At 39.7% G+C, this 25,481-nt stretch overlaps 1 protein-coding gene across 7 annotated transcripts in view; it reads right to left on the bottom strand.

Moving 5' to 3' along the window:
* Nucleotides 1–25,481, bottom strand: part of TEC (tec protein tyrosine kinase) — a 218,450-nt gene that overhangs the window by 94,315 nt on the left and 98,654 nt on the right. For all 7 annotated transcript variants that reach the window (XM_029588129.1, XM_029588112.1, XM_029588121.1 and 4 more), the window contains one exon: nucleotides 2,948–3,052. In XM_029588129.1, coding sequence (XP_029443989.1) covers nucleotides 2,948–3,052 — 105 coding nt within the window. The remainder of the gene's footprint in view (nucleotides 1–2,947; nucleotides 3,053–25,481) is intronic.

The raw sequence follows: 25,481 nt of genomic DNA, 5'->3' as shown, positions 1-25,481 counted from the left end.
TAAGTCGAGTATAGCTCCTTCTCTGGTGGGTTCCAACACCATTTGTTTGAACAAAGATACTTGCATGGCATCCACTATCGCTCTACTATTTTTAGTTTCTGCAGATGGGATTTTCCAGTCTACATCTGGCATATTAAAGTCACCCACGATCACCACTTCTCCCTTCTTACCTATCTTATGGATGTCTTCAACCAGGTCTCTGTCCAGCTCTTCCTTTTGGTTTGGAGGCCTGTAAACCACTCCAATATAAATGGATGCTCCGTCATCTTTTTTTAGGTCGAGCCATAGAGCTTCTTCCTTACCCCAACTTCCTTGTAGCTCAGATGCTTGGATGTTGTTTCTGACATAAAGAGCCACATCTCCCCCTTTTCTATCCTCTCTGTCCTTCCTTAACAAGTTATAGCCTGGTATTGTTGTATCCCAATCATGAGATTCTGTGAACCATGCCTCTGTGATAGCAACAATGTCCAATTGTGCCTCAGCCATTAGGGCCTGCAGATCTGGGATTTTATTTCCCAAACTATGAGCATTTGTGGTCATAGCCTTCCAGGTACTCTCTTTAAGGTTATTGCTTTTCCTGGACTCCTTATAAGATATTAGTTGAGATTTGCTATTCACTTCACTCTCTCTTTTTTTAGTTGTGCCACTGTTGACAGAGTTATTCATCTGAATTAGATTTTTCTTTTGGTTATGGATCATGAAATACTGCATGCATTGTGTTTTTTCTCTCATTTCTGGTAACACTTCAATGTTTTTCTGAAGAACTTCTTCAGTTTTTAATATAGAGATGGCTTGTTGTTCTTTTTGCATTTGGTACATTGTGTGTCTCCTCATCACAGGTCTAATTCTACCTGAGCCCACTGTATTCCTGGATTTTAAAGAACTTAATGACCTGTTTGAGTGGGGGGGTGTTACATACACACAACTCAAACTGGCTCGTCGACTCTTTCTGCCCCTTACAATCTAACAAATACTTCCTATCCTGCATTCCCCCTTCACTTAAAATAGCACACCTCACCTCCACAAGGGAACGAGCTCTATCTATTGCAGGACCTACCCTCTGGAACTCTTTACCTCCAAACCTCAGGCTCGAATCCTGCAGCTCCAAATTCAGAGCCAATCTAAAAACATGGCTATTCGCACACGCCTACCAAGATTAACTCTTCCCACTTGGCTACTCAATATGCCCATCAAGAACAACTTCCCCATTCATCCTTAAATAAACCTATTCCCCTCTGCTTTCTCTCCATGAACATTGTATAAAGTTCTCTGTATGTTTAAAGTTATGTTTTTTACAAATTTTTATGCTTACTTTGGACCGTTGTGGCACTCTTTTCGAGTAGCCCGTTCCTATATACTTCCTATCCTGCATTCTCACAGTTCCTTTTACTCCTTCCCCATGACCCTGTTTTATGTAATTTCCAACCTTCTGTTTTTGATGTAAACCGATATGATGTTCCCACTAATATCGGTATAGAAACTTAAATAAATAAAGATGTTGAGGTGTCTGCCTTTAAAGTATGTGAGGTAGAAACCATTCCTTTCGGTGGACCAGAAAAATGGACAAAGCTCCTTGCAACCTCCTCCAAAAGGGCATTCCAGGCAGCCATCACCCTCTATGTGAAGATATTTTCTGACGTTGGTTCTGAGATGTCCTCCCTGGAGTTTCATTTTGTGACCCCCCCTACTTCCAATGGAAAAGGTTTGACGTTTGTACATCATTAAAACCTTTCAGGTATGTGAAGGTTTGTATAGTCTCCCCTGCACCGCCTCTCTTCCAGGGCATAGATATCCAGATTCTTCAGCCTCTGATAATGATCACACAACATTTTGGTAGCCCTTCTTTGGACCACCACCCCCCATCCTCTCTCTAACCCCATTTGGAAATAAGGGCTTCAGAACTGAACACAGTGCTCGAGGCAAGGCATCACCAAGGACATCATCTCCTTTTTCTTACTGGTTATTCCTCTATGCAGCCCAGCATTCTTCTGGCTTTAGCTGTATAGTAGCTGCACACATAGCCTCGGGGAAGGTAGGTTGAGTGCATGGTTCAATTGATTTTTCAGCAAGCCATCATTAAGAGCGAAAGAACCATGTCCTCAACCTTCCTTGTCTAAGGCTATGCATACAGCCACTACAGCACTTCGAGTCCTGAACTGGTACAAGGAATAGGAAACAAAAAACTGCAGCCAAACCTAGGTCTTCCATATAAAAAATACAATGCACTAATATAGATTAGCTTCACTCAACTGCTTTTTTAAAGGTCAAAAAAAGGAAAATTAGGACCATTTAACCTGCTCATTCCAGAACAGAAAATCGGGCAAACCCTTCTGAAGAGACAAGAAGGCCCGAATTAATTATTCTATCCTTAAATACTAACATAGAAAACAAGTTGCAACTCCTCTCTTCAGTTTTCAGACACGCCTTTTCAACACTCACAACCACACTGGTTTCCTACTACAGGAAAACAAGTGTGGTCAGTGCCTTTCATGATATACACAAAAAATTAATCCATTTTGAGACATTACCCCTGAAAACGTCAGTTTATGCTAAAAATAGCAATTTCCCCCTATGTTCTTCCAAAATGTACAACCACTCCAATTATTTTTCCCAAAGATTCTTATAAAGCACATTTTTTTTAACCTTTAAAATAACCTATAACAGCTTGAAAATTCTAGCGTATGGGCATTAATTTATACACAAAGAACTGAGAAAAATGATCCAAAAGACATTTAAAAAATGTATATTTGCAAATTTCACTTGCATCAAAGAACAGTAAGTCTGAACTGCTAGTGAGCACAAGTGCAGATCCAATTTAAATTGTGCCATAAAACACAAAAACAAAGATATGTAAAAACTTGTTGAAAAGAAAATTTGAATTAAGCACTGAAATACCTGATTCATAAATAAAACCAGTTACATTAATACATACAGAACGTACTCTTACCTGAAAGGGGTATTTATTTTGACAAGGAATAAAAGCACCATTATTCTTGACGACCTCCACGCACTTGACTTTTGTAATATCAACAGATCCCTTTTTGTTTTTCTTCTGTGAAGGGAAGAAATATTAAATCAGAACAAAAAACACAGAAAAACAAGACATCTCGCGCATAAAAATTCCAGCCTTTCTGGTATGTTGTGTGTGTCCGTGGTCTGTGCATATGCAAGGATCCAAAACACACATCCCAGTCAGAATCCTCATGTCCCCTAAACAAAGTTTGGGGAGAGAGGAAGACGCACAAACATAGCAATCTCGTAAGCAGGCTAAAAATAAAGTCCAAAGTTGTTTGTTTGTTTTTTTTATATGTACGGAGATTAGAGCAATTACCACTGGAAGGTGAACATTTTGGGTTTAGGAATACTACATTAAGTCTTTTGGAACTGAAAAAGCTCTTTGTTCCTCAACCAACCAATCTAAACATGAAATTAGAGTAGAAAGTTATTTCAAATGTAGAGATGTTCATCTCTCTGGCTTACATAGTTCAGTTTTCTCACCCCCACTTAGGAAAAAACAAGACAGGCTCAATTCAGGATCCCGGTATAATGTCCATGAAAAAAAAAATACTGTAGTAATAAAAATGAAAGAGTAGGCGGGAGCAAGAGGGCATGCTCTGCAGAATATCATTGTTCTCCCACCACCGCCATCTTCCTGGGCAGGTTCTGGACTGGTCTAACCGGACTCAAGGAAAGAATTATCAAGACATGATACGAATCTCCGTGAATGCCGGTATAGAAAAACTCAAATAAATAAAAAAATAAATAAAGAAAGAATAATTTAGCTTTGCTCATCTTCCTACTAGATCAGTCCTCATGTGTAGGAGTTACCTAAGCTGCTCCTTGCTAGTGAGGGAGGAAGATCATGTTTCTTAATAACCTCCATCCCAAATGGCAAGTTTTCCATCACCTGTGTACAATTCTGGTAGCCGCATCTCAAAAAAGATATAATTGCGATGGAGAAGGTACAGAGAAGGGCGACCAAAATGATAAGGGGAATGGAACAGCTCCCCTAGGAGGAAAGACTAAAGATGTTAGGTCTATTCAGCTTGGAGAAGAGACGGCTGAGGGGGGATATAATAGAGGTGTTTAAAATCATGAGAGGTCTAGAACGGGTAGTTGTGAATCTGTTATTTACTCTTTCAGATAATAGACTAGGGGGCACTCCATGAAGTTAGCATGTGGCACATTTAAAACTAATCAGAGAAAGTTCTTTTTTACTCAATGCACAATTAAACTCTGGAATTTGTTGCCAGAGGATGTGGTTAGTGCAAGCTGTGTTTAAAAAAGGATTGGATAAGTTAAGAACATAAGAAAATGCCATACTGTGTCATTATCAAGCTGCTGAGAGGCTAATAGCTATTGGGAGAAGCGTGCTTCTTCAACTTTGGGGAACTATTTCTCCTACAATTGAAGAATGGTCCAAAACTGAGTACTCAGGTTGAACTTCAACTTCTAGCAGCACCAGGGAAATATGAGTTGGAAGTTTTGGGTGAACTTTATCTTGCAAAAAAGGAACAGAGTCCTCTCTGGAGGTTCTACAGATGCCAAAGGGTACTGTGATCACTGTCATGCTCTGGAGGTTGCACAGACCCCTAAGGGTGCTGGGACAAACTTCCAGGAGCTCAAACAGGGCAGTGCCTGGGAGACTGCGCCCACTGGGACAAGTAACCCCTAGGAGTAGTTATCCTAGGCGCAACCAGGCCAGGGCCTCACCCTCCTCTCGTCTGCCATTGCCAGAAAAGACTAGTGGCATTAGACCAAGACCACACCCCCTTTATAGCCCAGAAAGAGGAGAGAGTCTTCCATCTCGGTCAAGCTGTGGAGTGGGGAAATCCCTAGTTTAACGGACTGGTCTAGCAGATGAAAAGGAAGGGAAGAAAATAAAACAGGATGATGCTGTCTGGTTGCAGGCCTATATTCTAGATTTTCTATTTTGTATCCAAGACTATTGTCTGCATGGTTACTAAGTGAATGTTCATATATTATGGATGATTGCAAACAGTTCAATGAGTTTGAATTTACCAATCATTGCTCAATAAATAAGCCTCTTTGTAAAATTCTAAAAAAAAGTTACTAAGTTGGTTGCAAGGAGTAGCCGCCTGTTTTATCATCTTTCAGATCAATTAACTGGCATATGTGCAAAGAGGATTATGCAGAGTAAATACATAAATCACAGAAATATATACATTTTTCTGAATAAAACTGCCAATAAGTATGTAGTGACTTCAGGAATTTTGCAAATGCAGCTACAGTAGATGTCATATTGCCTTAGACCTCTTACTTTTTTTGCTGGATCTCCTCAGACTTCACTCCAAAACCTCCACGTCCATTCTAAAGTGTGGAAGTCCAAAACCACCTACAGTGTTCCAATAAAAGGGCCTACTAGTAGCACATAATGCAACAAAATGTGTTTTGTCTGTAACAATCACCAAAACATCCCAGTTAGATGTCAGTTTTAACCCAGTGCTATAGTGATACTGATTCAGTTTGTAGCCCCTTTATAAACCCTGATACTTGTCTGTTAAATGGGATAAAATTATTCCTGACCTTGTCTCCATCTTATAAAGACCACATTAAATTCTAACCTTGCCTTCCAATGTACTTGCAATTCTATCCTGCTTGAAAGAGAATATAAAAATGTTTCATCTTTTAAATTAATGAAATCATTGACTAGTATTGGTCCCAGAATGACCCCATTGGGTCACTACTTAATGTGCGCTCTCACGTTGATACTGAAAGCACTGCACCCAGGCAATTATGTACCCATTTTACAATAGAGTGGTCTAGATAATGTTCTGGTCTAAATTTTACCATAGGTGAACCCTTGATTTGAGGATGATCCTTTAGACTAGATTTGCATATGGGTTCCGGGATGATTCAGGAGTGAAATGGGAGCTGCAAACTCAAGTATATGCGACAAATGTTTCCTTATGGTTTAATTCCTTTTCCTTCCTTCCTTCCTCTCTCTTTTTAGCTTCAATGCCAAGGTGCTGCTCCACAAAGTGGGCAGCCGCTTGATAGACAATGTGGTACTACTGAAGTCTTCCCAACTTATGTTATAAACTTATTCATGTCACAACAAAAGAATCAAAAAAAATCTTATTGTAGTTGAGAGAACACATTCCATTCTGTAATATCTACAAGCCCATTACTCTGAAGCTTCTGCAGTTCAGACTAAGAAAACAGGGACAATGCTGTGCTGGTGCCCACCAGAATCCCATAAAGGCATTACACTGCAATCCACATAAGCTATGACTACAGTATTAAGACATGAAGCATGACCTAACTGAAAGTTTAAAAACAGGAAATATGCCTGTAATAAGCAGACACTTTATATTTCAAAAACATATATACATTTAAGAAACCATGCTAAGACAAAAAGAGGAAGATCTAAACAGTTTGTTGGGCAGACTAGATGAATCATTTGGGTCTTTATCTGCTGTTATTTACTGCGAAGCTAAGTCCCAAAATCGCTTATGTTATCCAGTTAAGTAGCAAAACCTGTCTGCCCACTGCCCGTCCACTTTTTTATGCGGCTAACTAGACAGCCATATAAGTGACTTAACTGGCTATCTAGTGACCACTGATCTTGAGCGGATATTCAGCAGCTGCTAGATAGCCAGATAAGTCCTAAATATCTGGCTATCTGCCAATTGAATATTGGCCCTAAAATGTCTTACCTATGAAAGAAAGCAATAAATCTAGTTTTTGTATAAATGGTCAGATATCCGCTTACTGACCTGTAAACCAGAATGTATACAGTAAAATTAGGATCAAGCTTCCTTCACTTCAAAATTTTTGCAATTGCGATGAAGTGGATAACAAATTTTAGTAAATAAAATTTTATTGAGGGACAGCACTAGGCATCAGAAAACTGCTGAAAAGCCAAAATAAAAAGTTAAATAGTTAAGAAATACTGTTTACTACTTACGCACCATCCTTGCTATCAATAATTTGTCAAATTAAATGTTCAGCTTGTATGATCTCACACCATACACACCTCTCATATTTAAAGTTACTCAAAAGACACATTTAGGTTTCAAGAGCCTTTAAAATCCTAATTCTTTTTCCCTTCTTAATGGCTGATTACCCATATGATAGTTTTCTTTTGCCCATCGCACTTAACTAAAACCTGTTCTGAATAGAACATTTTATCCTACTTTCCAAAGGAATAGAAGGCATATGAAACTTCTGTGCACTTTCAGGACTGGACTCTAACAGAGGTGGGAGACTTTCAGATACATGCACGAACCTAAATTTCATTCTCTTGCTGCTGAGCTTTGCAGACTCAGTCAATTCAGCAGACCAGAGATGCAGAACCTCTGTCATGCAGCATAAGAACATAAGAAATTGCCATACTGGGTCAGACCAAGGGTCCATCAAGCTCAGCATCCTGTTTCCAACAGTGGCCAATCCAGGCTACAAGTACCTGGCAAGTACCCAAAAACTAAGTATATCCTACGCTACTGATGCTAGTAATAGCAGTGGCTATTTTCTAAGTCAACTTGATTAATAGCAGGTAATGAACTTCTCCTCCAAGAATTTATCCAAATCTTTTTTAAACCAAGCAACACTAACTGCACTAACCACATCCCCTGGCAACAAATTCCAGAGTTTAAAATTGTGTGTTGAGTGAAAAAGAATTTTCTCAGATTAGTTTTAAACGTGCTACCTTCATGGAGTGCCCCCTAGTCCTTCTATTATACAAAAGAGTAAATAACCGATTCACATTTACCCATTCTAGACCTCTCATGATTTTAAACATCTCTATCATATCCCCCCTCAGCCGTCTCTTCTCCAACCTGAACAGCTCTAACCTCTTTACTCTTTCCTCTTTTAGCCAGTTTGCAATCCACGAAAGGACATCGCCACCTATCCCATGACTTTTTAGTTTTCCTAGAAGCCTCTCATGAGGACCTTTGTCAAACGCCTTCTGAAAATCCAAGTATACTACATCTACTGGTTCACCTTTATCCACATGTTTATTAACGCCTTTAAAAAAGTGAAGCAGATTTGTGAGGCAAGACTTGCCTTGGGTAAAGCCATGTTCTGTGATTTTTATATTAGAACACTTTCCATTATTTTTCCTGGCACTGAAGTCAGGCTAACTGGTCTGTAGTTTTACGGATCACCCCTGGAGCCCTTTTTAAATGTTGGGGTTACATTGGCCACCCTCCAGTCTTCAGGTGCAATGCATGATTTTAATGATAGGTTACAAATTTTAAATAATATCCGAAATTTCATTTTTTAGTTCCTTCAGAACCCTGGGATGTATACCATCTGGTCCAGGTGATTTACTACTCTTCCGTTTATCAATCAGGCCTACTATATCTTCTAGGTTCAATCTGAATCATTACTCATGAAACCCATTCCAGAGAAGGTTATCTCCCCAACATCCTCTTCAGTAAACACCAAAAGCAAAGAAATGGTTTAATCTTTCCGCGATGGCCTTATCTTCTCTAAATGCCCCTTTAACTCCTCGATCATCTAACGGTCCACCTGACTCCCTCACAGGCTTTCTGCTTCGAATATATTTTAAGAAAGTTTTTACTGTGAGTTTTTGCCTCCACGGCCAACTTCTTTTCAAATTCTCTTAGTCTATCTTATCAATGTCTTTCATTTAACTTGCCAGCACTTATGCTTTATCCTATTTTCTTCTGTTGGATCCTTCTTCCAATTTTTGAATGAAGATCTTTTGACTAAAATAACCCCTTTTACCCCACCTTTTAACCATGCCGGTAATAGTTTTGCCTTCCTTCCACCTTTAATGTGTGGAATACATCTGGACTGTGCTTCTAGGTTTTAATTTTTTTTTTTAAACAATGTCCAAGCCTCTTGCACACTTTTTACCTTTGCAGCTGCTCCTTTCAGGTTTTTTTCTATTTTCTCATTTTATCAAAGTTTCCCTTTTGAAAGTTTAGCATTAGAGCCGTAGATTTACTTACTGTCCCCCTTCCTGTCAATTCAAATTTGATCATATTATGATCACTATTACCAAGTGGCCCCACCAGCATTTCCTCTTACCAAATCCTGTGTTCCACTAAGAATTAGATCTAAAATTGCTCCCTCTCTCGTCGATTCCAGAACCAATTGCTCCATAAAACTGTCATTTACTCCATCTAGGATCTTTATCTTTCTAGCATGTCTTGATGTACATTTACCCAGTCAATATTGGGGTAACTGGTAATGCAGTAATAATGTGAGATTTCAATTTGGTTAGCTTCCCTAATTTCTCTTTGCATTTCACTGTGTCTCACCATCTTGGCCAGGTGGACGGTAGTATACTCCTATTACTATATTTTTCTAACACACACAAGTGATTTCTACCCATAACGATTTGATTGTGCATTTGGTCTCATGCATCCCGGACAAAGCGCCACCCCCCCCTCCCAGACGCTCCTGTCATTATGATATAATTTGTACCCCGGTTACCTTCCTTCCACCATGTCTCTGAGATGCCAATTAAGTCTATGTCACCATTCACTGTTATACACTCTAATTCTCCCATCCTACTTCTTAGACTTCTGGCATTAGCATACAAACATTTCAAAGTGTGTTTATTTGTATTTTCATTCTGCTTTCTAATTGATAGGGTTAAATTGGAATCTTTTAGCTCAGGTGAGTTTTTAATTTCAGGCATTTTGATTACTTTTCTTATTAATGGAACCTCACGGTTGGGATGCCCTAATTCTAATGTGTCATTAGTATCCTTTGAAGATACCTCCCTCCGAACCATGCACTGCTGAGCGACTGTGTGCTTTCCCCTTTGTACTAGTTTAAAAGCTGCTCTCTCTCCTCTTTGAAAGTTAGCACCAGCTTGGTTCCACCCTGGTTAAGGTGGAGCCCATTCCTTCCCCAAATGGTTCCCCAGTTCCTTACAAAAAACTGAATCCCTCTTCCCTGTTCCATCGTCTCATCCACGCATTGAGACTCCGGTGCTCTGCCTGCCTCTGGGGACCCGCGCATGGAACAGGGAGCATTTCAGAGAACGCCACCCTGGAGGTTCTGGATTTCAGCTTTCTATTTAAGAGCTTAAATTTGGCTTCCAGAACCTCATTGTAAAGTCATATCTGGGAGAGTGGAGTAATAGTTTGACATTTTAAAAGCTAAAAAGATAAACCATGTGTTGCATTTTAAAAATAGACAAAAAAAGCCGAACACTGAAGGGCCACAAGTTGACTGTTACAGCAGTGTCACAGACAATCATCTAGCCCAAAGGCAGTATCACACTGGTTTGCCAAGACTGCCACGACAGCAGTTCTCTAGCTAGACCATCGGGAGCATGCAACTGAGTATACTCTGTGGTCATTATGAAAGGTTCAGCTTTTTCTAGCTCAGGGGCTGAGTCAGAGTTGAGCATAGGTGAAGCGACAGCTTCCTAAGGTGACTTGAGCTTCACTGTGAGCACAGCAATGCTCTCAAAAGGAAAGACAATGTTCCATACCCACTTCATACAACTTAAAGCAGCTCTTGTTAAAGTTACAGCACACTCAGGCTAACAGGCATTAGAGCAGGGGTTCTCAGCAAGAGCCAAATACTGTTCTGACTGAGTATTCATTAGGGATATCCTGAAACAAGTGCAAGACAAGTAGACAAAGAAGTACAAGCAAATAGAACAATCTTGCCTTCAAGTGGGAGGATTACACATTGGATATTTCACAGATTTAAAAAAAAAAAAAAAAATTCCTCAGGAACACAGGATTGTGATAAATTACAAGAGGACCTTGCAAAACTAGGAGACTGGGCATACAAATGGCAAACTAAATTTAAGGTGGACAAGTGCAAAGTGATGCACTGAGGGAAGAGTAACCCAAATTATAGCTACAAAATGCAAGGTTCCACATTAGGAGTCACCATTCAGGAAAAGGATCCTCATGTCATAGTTTGGGTAATTGCCAGGTTCTTGTGGCCTGGTTTTGGCCACTGTTGGAAACAGGATGCTGGGCTTAATGGACCCTTGGTCTGACCCAGCATGGCAATTTCTTATGTTCTTATGTTGATAATCCATTGAAATCTTCTGCTCAACATCAGCCAAGAAAGCAAATAGAATCCTAGGAATTATTAGGAAAGGAATGGAGGATACAACAGAGAATATCATAATGCCTCTATTCACTCCATGGTGCGACCTCATCTTGAGTATTGTGTGTAGTTTGGAAAAAAAAAAATAAAATATAGCAAAATTAGAAAATGTACAAAGAAGGGCAACCACAATGATAGGGGAAGTGTTCCATCTCCTTTATGAGAAAAGACTAAGAGGTTAAGCCTCTTCAGCTTGGAAAAGAGATGCCCGAGGGGAGATATGATAGAAGTCTATAAAATGAGTGGAATGGCATGAGTAAATGATCCATTATTTACCCTTTCAAAGAGTATAAAGACTAAAAGGAGCACACAATGAAGTTACTAGGTGATGCATTTAAAACTAAGAGAAATTTTTTTTTTTACTCAATGCATAATTAAGTTCTGGACTTCATTGTTGGAGGATGTGGTGAGAGCTACTAGTGTAGCTGCTTTTAAAAACATTTTGGACAAAATCCTGGAGGAAAAATCCATAAGCCATTCTTAAAGTGGAGTTGCAGAAATCCACTGTTTCTCTGTGGGATAAACAGCGTAGAGTATCTACTACTTGGAATCTACCCTGCCAGGTACCTGTGACCTGGATTGACCACTCTTGGGAACAGGATACTGGGCTTGATCTGACCCAATATGGCAAGCCTTATATTCTTAAATGTATAAAGCCATCACAGTCACAAGCAGCAGTCAAACCATCTCCTGCCAGCAGGAAAGCAGTGCTCCCGAGAAACCGGCATTTTAAATTTTGCCACGAGATTCCATTTACTCAGTCTGAGCTGGGAACACGGTAACCGCGCAAGACCTGAAGATGGTGCACGACTCAAAATGAATAAATGGAGACAGTCAGCAAAGAAGAGATTGTGTTTAAGCAGCAGCACTGCTCTCCTGTCAACTGACAGAAAGGCAGGGAATGGGCGAAGATGGGCAAAAGGGAAAGGAAGAAACATGTTAAGAGGGAGATAAGCTGGCAGAGAGGCCGAAAGGAGAAACCAGGCAGGGGCTGAGAGAAGATGACTGGAAGAGGGGAAACAAACACTTGCTCTGCCATAGATGAAGAGTGGTGGCAAGATGAGGGCCCTGCATTACAAGATCCCTGAGATGGGCAGTTAAGAACCTGTGTGTTGCAAGCCTTTGTACAAGCCCCAGCATATCAAAGTGATGCTCCGCTTAACAGCACTGTGGTACCAACCACCATCCCCCTCCCTCCCTCCCTGTTCCAGATTTGCATATGACAAAACAGATATCTTCTGAATTTTGTTGTGAACAGGGGAAAACATGTTTCAGGGTTTGGGAGAAGGTAATCTGCAAATATTGCTCAGCAAGGATGCACTGGATGGCCCGCGTCCATGTGACGGGGCCGGCCAATGACACAGATACCCTGTCACATGGTAAGGGCAAAGGGCCATTGGCGCCATTTTTATTAGTGGCAGCCGACGGCCAGAGAGCGGGAGATCGCTCCCGGGGCCCCCCCTCTGGATCACCAGCTACTTTTAAGAAGTTTGTTTTTGGGGGGGGGGGGGGGGGGGGGGGGGGGGGGGGGAAGCTAAAGCATGTGTTTTAAAGGGCCAGGGTAGGTTTTTTGTTTATCGGCTTGGGTGCAGCCGATAAAAAAAACAAAAAACATTCCCCGATTGTCCCTGAACAGATTCTGGTTCCGATTCACATCTCTAATAAGCACCGCTTAATATTCCTACATCCTGGCATTTGCTTTGACCATCTCCCAACTCTCTTGGGACAGACAACAGGGACCTCAGTGGCAAAAGAAAGGAACATCACAGATCAAGACAGACCTGTACCTGCACAGTAGATGGGCAGCCTGGATAAACCAGCATTTAAGTTTCTGTTTTACTGTCCGACTTTTAAGAGGTCCATATTCAGCTGTTGTGCAGCTCGGCTAGTTAACCAGATACACGTATCCGGCTTAGTCCATATATTCAGCAGCACAGTCACACTACTGAATGTATCCGGCTTTCTTAAAGTTAGCAAGCTAAGTTAATCCAGCTAACTTTAGGACAAGTCTATGGGCTGACCAGTTAGCCAAATAACTCCTCTCAGTTACACTCCCAGAACACCCCCAACTTATCCAGCTAAATTCTAGCCATATAAGTGCCCAAATATTCATTTAGCCAGATAATTGCTTTGGAATATGGACTGCAAGAGTTCAGACTGCTTATTTAAATTTTGTGAGAGACTTGATATCTAGCTTTATATGTAAAACCTCAAGCGTATTTACTTCCGACTTGGACAGCACATGCCAGGGACTGCTTCCTCCTTGTTTTCTGCCCTTTTGCAAGGCCCTGTCTGGAGTTGCCAATGCTCATAAAAAAGATGCTTTAAAAAAAAAAAAAAAGTGAACCAGTACATAAAATTCTTGCAGCTGTCCATTTCTGCTCTCTCAGATGTCATCTGTGGGTGGCAGGGGCTGGAAGTGTCGCAGGTGCATATATACACCAAGAAGGGGAAGAAAAGGAGAAAGATGGTTGTCCAGAGTCAGGATTGCCAATCGCCTATAAAATTTGACGCAAAACTGACCTATATGTAAATGTCTTCTAGCTGCCCAGCTATTTTTACTAGTTTCTCTTCCAACATTGGTGCGCGCACAGGAAACATAAGTGATATGTTCTGAGTTATAGAGGTTAATGAGCGAGAGAATTAAAATAAACGTTGACAAGGAGAAAAACCCACATCTTTGGAAGGAGAAGGACACCCTCCTCCATCTCCCAACACATCATCCATTGGCGTCAGTAAAATAAAAAAAAATTAACTTGGCTCATCATTATAAAAGTCTAAAAGACAAAGAGAAAAATTATTTTGGGGAGGGGGATTGGCAATCCTGTTCTCCCTGAACACCTGGAAAAATACATGGAGAAAATTAATTTATTTATTTTATTTATTTATTGGTTTTTATATACCGCCGCTCATCAAAGATATCACGTCGGTGTACATAGAACAAAAATACGCAGTTGCGTGTACATATAACAGAATAATAATAGCTGAATTCAACAATAAATTAAAACAGTAAAATACAATATAAAGAAAGAACAACTTATTTAACGGAATATTAGATAGTAATATAGAGTAATGACACCCTCAAAAAAATTACCACCTGAATATATACAGAAGAGGCAACGTGACTGAGAAAACACTCAAGCATTGTGATTTAACATTAGTCTGCCCTCTTTCACATGCTGACTGATGCCTCTATATACTCATATACTCCTCTATTCTTTAGATAAGTATTTTAAAGACGTTAGCTTATCTATATATACACATGCATACATTTAAAAAAAATGTATAGAAAACTAAGCATAGGAAGGAAAGTTCCTTTAAAAACAGTAAAGATAGGATCACAAAGCGGCGTAGGAAGAGCAGCAGGCTGAGAAGATATCTTGGAACTTCAGAGTGTCTAGGTTGAAAGGCGCTCGCACAGACAGCTCTTCTTGTGGTGCATCATGTTTGTAAGAAAAGCAGAATCCAAGGTTCTTAGATACATGAGCACTTCTAAGTAAAGAAAGAGAAAAGTGGGAGTATCCCCACCTCCACCCCGTCAGCAAGTCACATTCTTCAATAGATCAGTCCTGATGCAACTTCCTCATTGCCTCACCATATCCCCAGTCAGCTTATTTCCTGTAATTTAGAGGGCCGGTGGCAGTTTCAGTATTAGCCAAGCTGTTTCCACAATATGTGCTACATCTAGGAACTTTCGAGATAAGAAATCATTTTTATAGTCTAACCCATTTATAGGTTTAATCCAAGTAAACAGCTCAAACTACCACCAGGGCACATCTGGCATTACCTTCCTTAAGTAAGTTTTATTCATAGCTCTGTGGGTGCTGTGCATGCTCAAGCACTCCCAATATTGAGCAAACGCCTTCACTGTGTCCAGGGAATAGTTTTTTGTTCAGTTCAGCATCCCTAATCATTTTGAAAAAACGTTGGCACCCATGGTTTAACCGATCTTAGTAAAATTTTTAAAAATTAAGATTCCCATCTAACATATAGTAACATAATGATGGCAGAAGAAAACCAAATGATCCCCAGTCTGCCCAGCAAGTTTCTTATGGCAGTAACTGCTACTCCATGCAGGTTACTCCCGAGCCTTATGTTAAGGGTAGTAATATTTAAAATCAAAACCAAGCAACTGTCAAACCCATAAAATTACTGCCAGAACCTTTTTACAGGGTTAGCAGCCTTCTTGATAATTCAGACAATGCTGCTTAAATGTGCTTTGCTTTTGGACTTGGCCACAGAAGTAGACCTGTGCTTTTCTCCTAATGTCTGCATATCTGTAGCCCAGACCATAAAAGTCTGGGCCCAGCGCTGGATATCATCCGAATCCAGTTCCTCTTTTTTCCCCTTGCTGAAGTGGAGAGCAATTTTGCAGTTGTGTCAAAATGCATCAAGGCTAATTGGTTAAGGATAATAAATCCCATGCCTTCTGTTAAGGGTATTAACTGCCACTCCTTGCAGGTTAACTCCATGTCTTCTTCATTACAAACCTTTTAGGAATCCTCAGTGTTTATCCCATACCCTTTTGAATACGTTTACGGTTTGTGTCCACACAACCTCTTCTGGAAAGATATTCCAGGCATCCACAATGAAGAAATGTTTCTTGATATTGGTTCCGAGTTGTCCCCCTTGGAGCTCATTTTGTGAACCCAAGTTCTACTGTTTCCTTTCCAACAGAAAAGATATGAAGTTCCTGTATCAAAAGCTTTCAGGTTTCTGAAGGCCTGTATCATAGCTCCCCTTCACCTGTTCTCTTCCAGGGTATGCATGTTTAGATCCTTCAGACTCTCCTCATACGTCTTCTGATAAAGACCCCATGCCATTTTAGTCTGCCTTCTCTGGCCTGCCTTCGTACTGTCTCTATCCTTTAAGATACGGGCTCCAGAACTGAACACAGTACTCCAGGTGAGGTCTCACCAAGGCTCTATACAATGACATTATCACCTTTTTCTTACTATTTATTCCTTTATGTAGCCCCACATTCTTTTGACTTTTCCTATCAACTTGTCACATTGCTTCACTGCCTTCAAATCACCAGACACTATTACCCCAAGCTCCCTCCTCCTAGGCCGTGCACATTAGTCTCACCCATCACATGCAGTTTTTGATTACTGCTTCCCAGATGCATGACTCTGCACTTCTTAGTTCTGAATCCCTGCTGCCAAATCTTCAACTACTCAAGTTTTCTTATGTCACTTTGTTCTCTCCTCACCTTCAGTCATGTCCACTCTGTTGCAGATCTTATCTACAAATAGACAAACTTTACCTTCTATCCCTTCTGCAAGGTTGCTCACAAAGAGATTGAACTGAACTGGTCCCAAAATCGATCCCTGTGGCACTTCACTTACCATTATTCCCTCTTCAGAGTAGGTTCCATTTCAAATTACATGCCATCTTGTCAGACAACCAATTTGTATTCCACTCCACCTCCTTGGCAGCCACTCCCAAGTTTCTTATTTTATTCATGAGCCTCCTATGCAGGATCATATCAAAAGCTTTTGTGAAATCCAGTTAAATCACATCAAATGCTCTTCCTTGATTCAATTCTCAGTCAGCCAATCAAAAAAAAAATAATACAGATTTGTCAGACAAGCCCTTCCCCTGGTGAAGCCAGCAACCCATCAGATTGTAGATATTTTGCTATCCTCTCTTTCAGCAGAGTCTCCATTAATTTTCCCACCACAGAGGTGAGAAAAAGTCTGTCTACAGTTTCCAGCCTCCGCTCTGCTACCACTCTTCTGACATGGGACCTCAACCACACTTCTCCAATCTTGCACCACCACTCCAGTTTCCAGGGATCTATTGAACAGGTCTTTCAACAGACCCACCAGCACATCTCTGAGCTCCCATAGTATCCTGGGATGTACCCCATCTGGCCCCATGGCCTTGTCATTTTCAGTTTTCCTAACTCACCCCATACATTCTCTTCTGTAAATAGAGTTTCGCCTACTCCACCCTCACCTATAGCCTTGTCAACCAGCAACAGTCTTTCTCCAGGGTCTTCTTTAGTGAACACCAAACAGACGTGTTTAATATTTCTAACATTTTATCATCTCTTTACACATTTTTCCTTGTCACCTTTCAATTTCACTATACCATTTCAGGCCTTTCTTTCTTTATCAGATATCTGAAAAATGTTGTGTCCCCTCACTTTACTTCTTTGGCAATCCTCTCACTTGATCTTTTGCTTTCCTGAATGTTTTGTCTCCCTCAGTTTCACTAGGTATTCTTCCCTGTACTCTTCTTTTTGGGATCCTTTATACTTCAATTTTTTTCAGGTGTCTCCTTTGAGAACCAGATTGGTTTCTTGTTCCTCTTATTTTTGTTTACTTTTCTAACAGAGCCCTGGTCTCCGTGCTGGTCCTTTCATCACTCTGGCGCTTCTTTCTGGGCTGTTACAAAACACAAGCGCTCTGAACTTTACCTTCTGTAGCAGCTTCCATCCACACCAATCGTTACCCATTGCTGGGTCCAGTTGCTCCACTCCCCCCTCCTGACGTCATCTGGGGCGGAAGCTTAAATGGCCAGCAGCGAAGCCAGAGGCGTCACGCGCCTAAGGAGCACCACAAGGGCGCCCGCCCCTTTGTGCGGCCACCGTGCAATGAACCAAGAAGAAATAGAAAGAGTACAAGACAAACTAATTAATAAAGGACCGTCTCTAATCTCAGCTCATTTCTATTTGTCTTTTTCCTCTCTCTCCACCCCAAACACTCTTGTGCCTTCTTCCTTTAACTTGGGACATCAGAAATTTACATTTCTTTACTCTCCACCCTTTACCATTTATACCATGGACATTCCCACTATAATGGATGGGGCAAGTATGGCAAGTTAATGCCACACAGTTATAAAAAACAAACATCTACAATCCAAAGCAAGTTCTCGAATTTCACTAATCAATATATCAATCTTTAATGACTCCTCTGTTCCTCTTATTATCATTCACCCTACTGATCTGCAACGTACAGACTATTAGGGGGAAAAAAAACCAAAACAGACTATTATACACGATATCCTGACTGATAAAAAAAAACATGATTGATTGTTTTCTCATTACAGAATCTTAGCTGACTGATACTGATAATGTTACCATCAATTCTCTTTGCCCTCCTAATTACCTTCCAATTTCTGAGCCTAGACCCAACAGTCGTCGAGGTGGCCTTTTAGCCATCTACAAAGCTAAACTATCTCCTAGAAAAATTCCCATTCCTCTGATTTCTCCATTTGAAATTCTTTTCATTTCAACTAACTTATTAAAACATTTTACTTGTCTACTGCCCTCTAGGCTCAATTTACCATGACTCTTCAACTACTTCTTGAAACTATATCTACACTCCCCCTAGACCTTACAAAAAAACGTAATTGCAGGAGATTCCAATATCCATTTTGATAAATTAAACCACCATATGACAGATTGCTTTCACCGATGCTTTATTGGGTCTAGGATCGCATTACAACATAACTGCCCCACCTTAGATCAAATTTTCTATAATGAAGAATTTATAAAATCTGAAGAAACTAAATTATCTATGATGTCAATTCGTTTGTCTGATCATAGCTTAATTGAATTACACACTCACCTCAAAGTCAACACCATTATCAATTTGATAACACTTCCTCAATTCACCTCTAAATGCAAAAAATCATATCTGAACAATTTACAACACCCCTTGCCTATAGCTTTCCCAGCTCCACTCTACAGTAGAGTCTTGGAACAAAGCTGTCTTAATTTTAGATTCTATAGCCTCTATAATCCAAAACACACTATTCCCTGATACTCATCGGAACTTAAACTATTAAAAACCAGGTTATGACAGGCTGAGCGTGCCTGGAGGAAACATAAAACCCCAAATCTCAAAAACTATTACTTTAGTTGCCTTAGAAAACATAGAAAAGAAGTCACCTTAGCTAAAATAAATAAATAAATAAATTTTAAATTCTATGCCTCTAAAATTAGAGCCGCTAATTTTAATAACTCTGCTCTATTCTCTATTGTGAAGAAATTAACACCGCCGACCCCCATTTCCTCAACACTCAGTAATGATTTTTGTAACCAAATTGCAGTTCACTTTAAACATAAAATAATTAGTATTTCAACTAGCTTCACACATTTATCCTACCCAAATGACCTACCTCAAAGTGGAAAGCACTTGGACCTTATTCTCTCCCATTGATTCAAACTCTAATATGAGTTCTCCACAAGATAAAAAAATCTCCTTCTCCATGCAATCAAGGTCATGGACAATTACTAAAAACATTTACACCACCTATATGATTTCCTAATTAATTTAATCAACCAATCATTCAGCACTACCATATACCCCAATCACCTTAAAATGACTTCCATTTTACCGATCCAGAAAAAGAAAAATGAGGAATTTTCTAACAAAATTTACATCTGATTGCCTCACTTACTGCACATGCCAAAGTTACCAAATCCATCATTCTCCATCAGCTAAATGATTACCTCTACGACAATGAGCTGTTACACCCTAACCAACATGGTTTTAGAAAAAAAAGTCATAGCACTGAGACTTTGCTTTTATCTTCCTTCAATACCATACTGAGAGGCTTTGACTCTAACCAAGATTACATTCTAGTACTCCTAGATATCTCAGTGGCCTTTCACACTCTTGATCACACTATACTGTTATCCAGACTACATTCAATTATCTCAGACTCAGCCCACAAGTGGTTTAACTCTTTCCTTACCAACTGGCAATGTTAAATTAACATTAGCGCATTTTCTTCCGCTCCCTATTCCATCCCCTCTGGTGTTCTACAAGGTTCATCATATTCCCCTATTCTCTTTAATATCTATCTTCTACCACTCATTACCTGCTAGACAGTTTAAAAGCTCAGTTCAAAATATATGCAGATGACATCCAGTTTTATATCCCCTACTCAACATCCTGGTCTTATATACTTGTCAGTCTCATTATAAATAAACAATAGAAGTCTGGCTCTCACACAACTGCCTAAAACTTAACACCTCAAAAATTGAAATAATCCACCAACCTTCTTAGGCTTCAATGGCACCTCACTACCTATTTAAAAAGCTGGGAACCTATCATGTCATAGTAGACTCCAGCCTCTCCATGACCAACTATATATCCCTACTTGTAAAAAAAAAAAAAAAAAAAAAACCTTTTTGTAAATTACACATGCTGAAAAAAATCTCAGTCCATTACTACATCATGACGACTTCAGAACGATATTACAATTCCTAATTTTCAGCAGCCTGGACTACTGTAATACACTGTTTCTTGGCCTTCATCTCAATGAACTTCACCCACTGCAATTGATCCAGAATGCTGCTGCCCACATCCTCACTGGTAAATCTCGCAGAGACCACATTTCCCCGGTTCCCTATTCAATACATTGGCTATCCGTAGAATATAGAATAAAATATAAAAAACACTTGTTATTTACAACCTTCTAAATGAAGACACTTCCATCCTGGCTTAGCTCACAATTGCGCATTTATAGACCAACCAGAAGTCTCTGCTCAGCCCATAACAATTTATTGCAAGTACAGACAATTAAGATGGCCCAACTTGACATCACCAGAAGTATGCTTTTTCTGTCACAGGCCCCCAGCTTTGAAATTCAATCCCAGACAGTATAAGAAATACTGACAGCAAGAAAATTCAAAAAGAGCTTAAAAACCTATCTTTTCGAATGTGCGTTCACCCAAAACAATACTTGTCCTTTTCATTTAGTTTACTTTGATCACCTCCCTCCCCCACTTCCCCCAAGTTTTTAGTACAGTATTTTAATTTGCTGTCAGTTTTTAATATCTTATGTACATACTTAAATAATGAAATTGACTTATGTTCTTTGTTATGTATGTACATTTTGTAAACCATTTTGACTACTCCCCAGTAAAAAAGAGTATATAAAAACTGTTTAAATAAATTTGTCTTTGTATTAGCTCATCCATTTTGTTCCAGTCTTCTACGTCTTCCTCTAGATACGTCCCCATTTTGACAAAGTCCATATTTTTCAAATTAAAAACTTGGATCTTTGATATTGCAAATAGGATAAAGAGAAGTCACACAAGCCATACCGTCTTATGATCACTAGAGCTCAAGTGGGCACCTATCCAGACAGAGACATTATCCCCATTAGTGAGCATTAGGTAGAGTATCACACCCTCCCTTGTGGGTTCCATTACCATTTGTTTAAGCAGAGTCCCTTGAAGGGCATCCACTCTTTTTGTAAATTCCAGTCCACATCTGGCAGATTAAGATCTCCAATGAGCAGCACTTTTCTCACCTTTTGTAGGTCTTTGACCAGATCTCTCCAATTTTTCTGTTTCAGTCACAGACCTATAGATCACTCCAGTAAAAGAAATGAAAGCACCATCTTTTTTTAGGATGGTTCATAATGCTTCTCTCTACCCCATGCCCCTTGCAATTCAGTTGCTTGGATATTGTTTTTGACAAAGAATTCCCTCCTCAATTTATAGTCCGGGATAGCCATGTCCCAATCAGGAGACTCTGTGAACCATGTCTCTGTAAGAGCAACAATGGCCAAGTCCACTTCCATCAGGTGTGCAGGTCTGGGATTTTATTGCCCAGACAAGGTTTGTGGTCATAGCATTCCAGCTATTCCCCCTTGGTTTGCTGCTCTTCACAGTCACTTTTTCTGCCCTTTTTTTTTTTTTTTTTTTTAAATAGATTTTTATTTTCTCTTCCTGTGTTGCTTAAGGGCGCTATGCCAATTTCATTGGCCACCTCCTGCCACCCCTGCTCTCTGGTTTCAACTTTGGAGTAGTAACTATGCTATTGTAATTTGTTTTATTACTGTGAAAAAGTCTAATACAATTAGAGATGTAAATTTAAGATGAATAGAGTCCCCCACATTTAACAATTAAATGAATACTCTACAAAAAGGGACCTTAGTAAGATTTTAAGACCACATCCTTAAACATTTAAGAATTGACTCTGCCCAATTGTTTTCTTTAGCAAATTAACTACATGAGGTTTTTGTTTTTTTACATACAAAACAAATTTTGTAGATGCCATATTTGAAATTCATGTTATCTCCTTCCACTGCTGCTGCTTAATCTCTAACAGATGCCAATCAGGGAAGTTATGCAATAACTATAAAAAAGGAATTGCTCTTGTCAATTTTTTATTTTTTTTTTTAAAGAATGGGATGAAGATATCAATACTGAATTTTTCCCTGAAGCAAAGTCATTTCAAAACATGGATCATGTAAGGCAACACAGAGATAAGCAATATTTAAGTACTGTGCAATTTGTATTGGTGGAGCAATATCTTAAATGCACTGAAACTTTAATTCTGTTTTAAAAATTTTAAAGTCACAATCAAGGAATCCTAAACATTTTATATGATCCCCAAAATTTTTTTGGGCATTTCTTTAAAAGATATCAAATGGAGGGCAAGAATTTATGAAGTAGGTTTTTTTGTGGTTTTTTTTTTTTTTAAATAAAACAAGACGATTTATTAAAAAGATATCACCTGAGTTTAGATTTATATAGTAGATGAGAGAGTTTATCCAGACATCAACTTATCACCTGCAAACAGATTATTGGTGCATTTTAATCAAACCCTTAAGACCGGGCTCTAAAATTTCATCACTGAAGATGCAGGGTCATAAAGTAGTTAATACCAATGCTGCACTTTACAATAGTTGAAGTCCCCCAAGCTTCAATGGTCTTCAACCCCCTTTGAATTACTGTACAGAAGGCAACAGAGGGGGTTACTGAACAGTGTTGTCAAGTATGGAAAGAACACCAACCGCAGATGGAGAATGTTACCGATTACATGAAGGAGACAGCACAGTTGGCACAGAAGAACTTGGAAGGTGCAAGACAACCAGAAGCACAAAACAAGGAAGAAAGGGCATGCAGGTTTTCTGCAGGGAATCATGTCCTGATGCACCTCCCCAATTAGTCCCAATAAACTCCTACCCAAATGGAGGGACCCTACAAGGTCCGCTGATGAATGGGACCCTGGGAATTATAAGGTCAAATGATCCAATCACCACAAAAAGCACTAGGTCTTCTACATCAACATGCTGAAATCTTATATTTAAAGATGGGAGGGACTGTCTACCATAGAGACAAGAGGAAAAGGCCATGGGCCCCCCAGTTCATAGAAATCAGGAAGGAAGGAGAGTCCAGATAGTGGAACATCTCTCCCATGAACAACTGCAAAAACTATGAAAGGTATGAAATTCAAGAATAGCTTTTCAGTGAATCCATGGAAGATCCATTTGATTGTACAAATATTGAGCACAGAATCCTAGATATTAATGCAATAATGGCTCTATTGTTTACTTAAGGCCAAGAAAAGAGAGAGGTGACTTGGCAATTGGAAGAACAACGTTAAGCACAATTTTAGCTTCTGTGCTAGTCTAACTGCCTTCTTACCCAAGTCTGATGGCATTAGTTGCTTTTGCATTAATGTCTAGCAAAGCAATGCAATTTCTCAATTCAATGGCTATTACCTTGTGTGAATGAACTCAGAACCTAAGAATTACCATGCTGGGTCAGTCCAAAAGGTCCATCAAGCCCAGCATCCAGTCTTCAACAGTGGATAATCAGGGTCATTAGGAAGTATCCAGCAGATCCCAGAGTGTATATCCAATTCCTTGTTTCTAACTCCCAGGGATAAGCAATGGATTCTCCACCCCCTACCCAGCCTGCCCTGAATTTGGACTGTCTCTCACCTGTGCCTGAATGCTGCCTGCCTGGCACCTCCTGCTACAACACAGTGCCTCAGCTCCTACCCATCAGCAACTACCTGCTAAGGGCTACCTAACTCCATTGGAGGTTGTTTTGTGACCCAGATCTTCACAGTAGCCCTTGGCCCTCTCCAAGTGTGCGACAGCCCCAAACCTTCTATAAAGATGGAACCAGGAGGAAACCTCCATGCCAGAGAAGGTACATAATATGCATACAATCATTTAGCTAGAGTAGACCTTGAACATTCAAATCTTTATAGGCTAAACACAGAGCCTTAAATTGGGCCAGACAGTGAACCAGTAGCCAGTGCAGTTCTTCCACAACAGAATGTATGTGATCCCTATACTCAACACAAAGGCATTTTATAATCAGTTGAAAATGCTTTAAGCAGAAAGCCATCACACAAAGCATTACAGTAATTGAATGTCATCATAGAGGCATGAATAAAGTTGTCAAATCTAGATTACTAAAATGTGGGTTTCAACTGTCAAACCAAAGAAATTTTGGAGGGAAAAAACACACACATCTTGGACACCAGAATAAATATGAGATTCCACATTTAAATCTGAATTTACAAATTCCCCCCAAATTATAAACCTCAGCATAAAATGGTAACACATTCTAATTGTAGAGCACCTAAGGGCCCGATGTACCAAGGACTTTCTTATTCTGTGTCGATGGTAGGGGGGGGGTCCCAGAAAACAACACGGAAGCCGATCCAACGCAGCAGCTTTATATACTTCCGGTATGCTGAGATGCCAGCTTGTGCATTTGTGCTGTCTTGTACTGTAAGTTTAAACAAGATTCCTGCAGTGGATAAATACAGTAGGCTTCCTGTTTGCTGAGATGTTAATCTGTTTACAGACGGTGCGCTGAGCTAGTGTGCATAAGCTAATGTCTGTAGCTGCACTACTAGTTCCTGTGAAGGAATTAACATTATTTGAATGGTCATCTTCTTTCTCACGTTGTATATAGATATATATATATAGCCCCTGAAGCAGCCCACATTGTATGGGCGAAACTTGGCCCGAGTTGGGCACTGTTTATTTCCTTTAAAGTATTTCTCGACACCGATCTAATTTTGTTTTGGTTGTATTGGTGGGGGGGAGGGGGGGTGCAGGAGAAAGCTTAATAAAGCAGACCCTAAATAATGCCAAACAGTGATTAAACAGTAAACTGAAGAGCTATGAGCTCTCCGCCATGTAACAGCCTTATGCAAGTAATACAACTTGTTTAAAAATGGTGGTATTCTGATCTGAAAATCTGATTCCATCATTATGTTCATAATCATATTAATAGATACAGCACACACACAAAAAAACCCCAAACCATGTAAAATAAACCAGTCAAATCACAAAGTTCATGCTACCTGTTGATATGTTCTTTTGTGTAGCTTCCTATCAATTCATAAAGTCACATTTATAGTCTGAGAGGCTCAGTGATTTGAATGGTTCTAATTCTATGCCTACATTAACTAGTAACACTAATGGTCATTCTACTTTGAGTTGAACAGTAATGAATCATGTATTGCAATTTCTCTCTTTTTACAAATAAACGCCAATCAGTAATTTCCATTAGCCATTAAGTGTGAGATTTACTTCTCTTTTTTTTCTTTAAACTTCACAACAATCTGGTTAGGAAGTGCAGTAGATGGGTTCATAAACTTCAAGGAATGCAGAAGCAACTT

The sequence above is a fragment of the Rhinatrema bivittatum genome, chromosome 1 (assembly GCF_901001135.1).
Source record: "Rhinatrema bivittatum chromosome 1, aRhiBiv1.1, whole genome shotgun sequence".
Taxonomy (NCBI): Eukaryota; Metazoa; Chordata; class Amphibia; order Gymnophiona; family Rhinatrematidae; genus Rhinatrema; species Rhinatrema bivittatum.
This window is presented reverse-complemented; position numbering and strand designations above follow the sequence as displayed.